Below are 6,872 nucleotides of genomic sequence, written 5' to 3' on the forward strand. Positions count from 1 at the left end.
GTGCTCTGTTAGAGTAAATGTTTGTTTTATTAGAGTATAACTTTGTAATAAATGATTGGGCCTTACTGAACACTATTCTTTAGCTCTAGAGATGAAAATTTTAAATCTGGTATATCCATACAGTTTGCATTTTAGATTCACATTCACATGTGAAATCAACATTTAAATATTTTTAATCTCCTGCACCATTTATGCTTGGATAGCTCATGAATGCATGATGTTATTAGGAAATGTTTGACTGGCATACATCATTGGTACAAAAATTCTATTTACTTTTGTGTGTGAACTGAGCTCATCAGTTGTTCACTGTTTGAAATGTGTCATTTTGTTTTCAGACTCCACTTGGAGGGGGAATTTACAGAGAGCAGAAGGAGAGTTTTGATAAATTACCAGATATTAGTACTCCAACTTTGCAAACACTGAAGAATAACGAGCCTGCCAGTCGCGAAGAAAAGAAACTGATTGTATTGCATGACTTTGTCAGTTTGGATACATGTGGCTATGTCATGAATCAGCTACAAGAAACATCAACTGACATTATTATTGTTAGTTATGATTTTCTTTTTAAAAACAACATTGTTACAGAAGTAGAGAAACATCTTTCTAGAGGGTGTAATTTGATCGACGTAACCAATCTACATACTATTAATATTAAACAGAGAATGGTGTATGCTTTATTAGAGAAGGATACATTCAGTGTGAGAGATTCTGACCATGTTGTATTTACTCTTTTAAGTGAGTATTCACGAGGATCAGCCACAATCATACATCTGTTAACGTCACTGATGAAGAACAGTGACGATAGCAGAACTGGTTTTAACCTGGTTAAACAACAACTGAAACTTCACATTGGACATAAAAAGTATCTTGAAGCTTCACAAAATTCTAAAAGCAGTGTTAGCAGATCTCAACACAGTACTATTCACATGTTTATTAATGACCTAATAAGGAGTGACCATTTCTCATTACCAGCTCAACACTTGTTGTATTGCCTCGCTATAGTAGGGTCACTCCCTCTACCTCAATTCTTTATTAATGAACTTGACAGTGTGATAACAACAGCTGTAACCACTAAGGAGGATAAGAGGATGCAAAGATTACATGGATTTGTTTCTAAGTCACTGGTGGAACAGTTAGTACGAGGAGGGTGTATCAGAATGTTTCCTTATCCTATTACCTATCACAAAGAGTTTGATCCTGAGACTATGCATAAAAGTCTTCAACTTTTGTTTATTCCTAAACTAATTTGCTCCTCTATTGAGAGTGAGATGGATGCTGCAGACAAGGCAGTATGCATCATGTGTCTACTACATGCGTTAGAGAATATATTGACAGACCAGAGTACAGTACGCATTAATATGGTCCACCTCCACTACCTACTTGTGTTGTGCAATAAGTTATTTGATGTCTGTGTCGCACATCACCCTACACTTGGAGATAGTTTTGTGATAGAATGTGTTAAACTACAACTCAGACTAGTATATAGAATTAGTGACATTAATATTTGACTAGGCATTGTAGTTCTACATTATATTGTAGCTATTATTTTCATTCGATGTACAATGATTTGTACGATTTGCTATTATTCTACAATGACATTAGCTATTATTATTGTTATTGTTAACCCATATGTTCACTATACGCACATGAAGAAGTGCAGGGGTCTGCCCAGATGCAGTCTTTAATGGTAGTTAACAGCATCAAGTTTAAGTAATGTGGCTGAAATGCTATCCAGAAAGGATGCTAGCTTGTTACTGGAGGATAGGGGGAAAGCCCTGACATAATTGATAATGTTTCACAACATGGTACATGTGATACAGATCAGTGCCAGTGCTGATTTTAATATGCTTGCCACAGTTGCCAGACAGTTGTAACTTTTGATTGGAGTATAATTGTGACTAAAGATCTGTGAAAGGGGTCTTATAGCCTTTCCATGCAAGTTTGGTGTGTCATATATAACTCATGTGCATAACCTATTGTCTTAAAATTACACCCAGGAATAGTGCTGTGCTAGCTATAGGAGTGTAAAGTGAACTGGTACAAGTCAAGTTATAGATTGCCATGTTTATGCAATTGGAAACTATGGAAAGGCTATAAGACCCTTTTCACAGATCCAGTCACAATTTATATTGATAGATATAAGTATATACATGTTATACACACACATTATAAGAGATATACACCACGTGCATATTGTTTGAATCTTGGCTGGGGTTGGAAATTTATTTTTTTGGAGGGATTTTTTTTCTTTTCTTTGGCCCACTTTTCTCACATCAGATCATTAGCATGTAATGTCAAAGCATTCAAGTCCTGTGTATTATGTTAGGTAACTCAAAGACTGCAGCACAAGTTGCTGTAGTAGAGCGGCTAAGCAAAAAAATCGTTCACTTTTTGATAAAAGCATCAAACTTGGTACAACATCTGCTTAATTCATTCTGTTTGATATTAGATGGTGTCATTAAAATTACCAACCATGACATGCTCAAAGAACCTGAAAAGTAAAATCAATATAATTATAGAAAATGTATTGGGGAGCCATAAAAGTGCTCTGAGCTGGATCAATAGTAAATGTACTGAAACTTGGCATCTGAATACACAAACAAGGGGTGGTCATATCCAAAAGCTGATCAAGGGAGGTGTCCATGCAGAACATTTGCCAGCCATGTTAAGAAGCATGGAGGATCACGGTGTATGAAGCCATAGATGTGTGATATATTATTTCTATTGGATTGTACCTGTACTTTTAACACTGAAATATTGGCGCCATTAGAAGTGTCAGATAATTTTATCACATCTTGAAAGATTTTCTGATTACATCTGTAACTTTGACATACATTCATGATATTTATATAATCAAAAAAAGATTTTAACTGCACTTTCATGGTTTCATGACTAGCTAGAAATGGGCTAGTTTAAAAGTTCAAAACATGCCCTAAGGCAATGATTTTGACATGGCACCATATCTCAAATGATTTAGTATACCTTACTCAACTTCCACAGAAAATTTGGTGCTATTATCACAAAGTGAACGATTTTATCAAAATTTGAGGTTTATAAATATAGCCACTCTACTACTGTAGACTTGAGTACATTATACTTTTTAAATTACCTAATATTTTTTATGGAAATTCTTTTTTGTATTATGCCCAAAATTATTCTCAAATATTTCTTGAAGTACTTCCTAGAATAATAGAAATTCACATGGATTTTCTTCTGCAGCTGAAAATAAAATCACTTGCATGCAAGATATCCTAATAGAGCAGTCACATATAACCTGGGTGACTGTCTTATTAGGCTAAGTGACTGCATGCTCTCGATCGTTTTTCCACAAGTTTAATCTAGCGATGTTTGAGGATGTGTCTTTACGAAATTCTCTGCAATACTACAAGAAAAAAAAAAAGTGAATTCTAATTAATTATTTCTGAAGATCATCCTATTATTCAGGAATTATTTCTGATTCTTTTGTCACCTATTATTCCCGAAATTATTCCATCATAATGTATGTATGACTAGTAAAGTGGTAATAATAATCATTTCAATATATTCCTGACTGTTATATAAAATGTGACCACCACATACACATGTACATTTATAATTATACTTCTGCAATATACACGTACACCCAGTACTATAATTATAGGTACGGTGCATGGAAAGGACATTTCATAAAGCTTTGATTACGAAGACTGAATAGAGCAGTAAGCTACTCTAATTGTGCAGTCTTGTACTTGTATGCATATTATAATAAGATCTAGAGTTATAGCTAAGTACATGGTTTAATGTCTGCTTATCTTTGAGAATGGAAACACAGATTGGTACAAATGCATGTTGCAATGCAAGGGCGGCTCCAGGAATTTTGGTGACGGGGTTAAGGGATGGAGCTACTGTATGTGAAGTTTGAAGCATAAAACAGACATAGATGTCATTTAGGGCAGGAAACTTTTCAAGTCTTAAACACTCTAAGATATGATTTTAGAGTATTATTTTTACTGTGTTGGCTAACTTAATAATTATGGTAGTTTACTGCTCCGTTAGAGTATTTGTGATCTGAACTTTGCAAAACAATGCAAAACCAATTATTTTACTTGACTGAATATACTCCCCTGTAATGGTGGCACTTTAGTATCCTTTATATAGCTTAATCACAGCTCGGCTGAAGGGCTCATGCTCATAGTAACACCATACATTATATTGCACCATTTTATGTTGTGACCCTTGCATGAACTGCTTGCTATTACCATATAATAGCATGTGCATGTTAAGCACTGCTGTATTATTTTGTACATAGCTAGAGAGACTATAATGATAGTTTCTTTCAGATGAGTGTCTCTAATCAAATATAGCTATTATGATTCACTAAATTTTAGTCAAAATTGCCCCCAAATTCCATCTCAGATGGATACACTTTTAGAAATTTTCTTGTGGGGACACCTAGATAGAGCTTGCTATTTGCACACTGTATAATGTATCAGCCATTTACCACAACTCTTAGCTCTCTATTATACCATAAATTTTGCTGTAACATTCCTGTTAGTGCGCCCCTTGTGAAATCCTACAGAAATAATAATTATTATGTAAACAATTAAACTAAGCGTGTATGCAAACAATCTGGCCAGAAAGCAGTTCTTAGAAGCATCACCAACATTGATGCCTATAATATTATACAACTCAATACCAAGCGTAAGCATAACATTAATATATTCAAGCAAATCTGTGCCAGATTTTTGCACTACCATAATTCGCTTTATTTTTGTACAAAAAAATTCCTGATAAAAGATTTCGTGCAAAAATATTTTTGTACTGATGCTTTAACTACTTGAATGACTGCTCTATTAAAGTAGTTCGATCTTGTGCAAAAATTTTCGTGTAAGAAATTTTCGTACAAAGTTCGGCATACAAAAATCAATTTACAATGAAAAAAAAGCAAATTACGGTATCTTTCCACTTAACATAAATTATGTTATGTGTAGTTACAGCCATGCACAAAAATAAATATTCACGGAGTTTAAATTCCTCCTTTTTCATACACATGAAAGTGGTTTGTTGTTTTGTATTGCAGCCAGCACATCGGTAGTATCTGGGTTTGTTAGAAAAGCACAACTATGTGTTAAAAGTTAGGTCAGTATAGACTATGCAGTGGTAGATTTAGGGGGGTTTCAGAAACCCCCTTTGAAAAATGATTACATAACAATTAAATGTTTTAATTGCGGCGTGCATTTTTACATGTGCCTCGATCGAGATACTCTAATAGAGCAGTCACAGTAGCTATTAGAGCAATGTGTAGCAAGTTATTTAAGGATTTTATGTACTTTATCAATAGGCTGTGACCTTTTTTTTTGTCTCACCTTACCAAACCAGACAATGTAGTGCAGACTTTTGCATGCATCATGTCAGTGTATATGTCCACCTTCTAAACTGGAAACCCCCTTTATAAATTCCTAGATCCGCCACTGATATGTGTGAGCTGCGTGTATCCTTATATGTATGTGTATACATTCTATCCCACTGAATTCCTACATCAAAGTAAAAAACTGGGAGTATATGCTCAGGGAATGGTAGTTAAACCCCAGTACATATATGGAAGACAACATAATATATTTAGCTATACACATTTAGTTGAAAGAAGTGATGCAAGAAGTGATATCAAATAAAGCAAACTGAAGCCTCACACATTGTAAAACTACAAGTTCAGTAAAAATTGGAGCCATACACAACTGACATGTCTATCTGACACTTTGTTCGTGAACTTGAGTGCTTCAAAGTGTGGGATAGAAGCCTAAACCAACCTGCATTTGTAGAATATCTAGTTATCAACACCTTGGCCTTGGATTGATAACTACTGTGGTGGGTTTAACTATAACATAACACAGTTTACAGGAGCAGATCCAGGGGCTGGCAAGGGGAGGGGCACAAACGGACGAAGTTGTAGGTAGTTGGGGACAGCAGGTTCTCTTGTATATTTGAAGCAGCAAATAATCACCTCATAGTTGTATCACTGCTTATTTTTTTGCTATTTTGGGCTTTGTGAAGTCTTTTTAAAAGCTGTTTAAAAGGCTACACTCCAGCAATACAATAATTGTTTTTAGAGGCGCTTAATATGCACAAAGGTGCTGGGTGACAGTTTGACAGCTGCTTAGACTTTTGTTTTAGATAAGGTTGCAATTAATGGTAGTAATGTGTATAATTTATTCTATTTTATTAAGATTTAGCATTTCAATCAAAAGCAGTATGTCTCTCCTCCACAAGGGAGAAGGCATTTGCGCCAAATTCCCCATCCTTGATCTGCCATTGGTCTACCGTATGTAAGGAAATTTTGACGTCAAAAAAATTTGACGAATTTGACGAATCGGTTTAATTCGTCAAATTTAAATTCGTCAAATGTTTATAAGCGCCCTTAAAAGTACAGGTTTTGCTACAATTTCTTGATTTTTGTCAACATTTTATTTGTCAAATCTGCTGAAGTCTGAATTCGTCAAATTTTTTTGACGTCAAAATTTCCTTGTGTACGGTATGTGGTGCTTAATATTGGAGGATTCTGGTAGCTATGTAATATGATATTATTGTGAATATGATTGTGAATATGAATTAGAACATAACCGTAATTTATGAAAATTTAGTCAGTAGTCAAGCATGAATTTTAACACTGATGATGCTAGCTACAGCTGTTGGGAAACTTCACACTTTGCGTAACTGGTGGGACTGTTTACAGAATATTGGCCCAGGTTTTGGCTACTTTCCACGGGCAGTTAAAACTTGGCTGTTAGTTAAGCCTCACCTTTATGCTTCTGCATTGAAAATTTTTGAAGGCTCTAATATTTCTTGCTGTTACTGATCCTCTTGTTTCCCTATATTTCCCGTAACAGTTGTTACAC

The 6,872-nt window shown here is 34.9% G+C and overlaps 1 protein-coding gene and 1 long non-coding RNA gene across 4 annotated transcripts in view; one reads left to right on the plus strand and one right to left on the minus strand.

The window, feature by feature from the left end:
• Positions 1 to 1,615, plus strand: part of LOC136246141 (tetratricopeptide repeat protein 28-like) — a 37,617-nt gene extending 36,002 nt beyond the window's left edge. For all 3 annotated transcript variants that reach the window (XM_066037601.1, XM_066037603.1, XM_066037602.1), the window contains exon 5: positions 336 to 1,615. In XM_066037601.1, the coding sequence (XP_065893673.1) occupies positions 336 to 1,508 (1,173 nt within the window). In that variant the 3' untranslated portion in view covers positions 1,509 to 1,615. The remainder of the gene's footprint in view (positions 1 to 335) is intronic.
• Positions 1 to 6,872, minus strand: part of LOC136245651 (uncharacterized) — a 213,321-nt gene that overhangs the window by 107,475 nt on the left and 98,974 nt on the right. The gene's annotated exons all lie outside the window — the stretch shown is intronic.

The sequence above is a fragment of the Dysidea avara genome, chromosome 15, assembly GCF_963678975.1.
Source record: "Dysidea avara chromosome 15, odDysAvar1.4, whole genome shotgun sequence".
In the NCBI taxonomy this organism is placed as follows: domain Eukaryota; kingdom Metazoa; phylum Porifera; class Demospongiae; order Dictyoceratida; family Dysideidae; genus Dysidea; species Dysidea avara.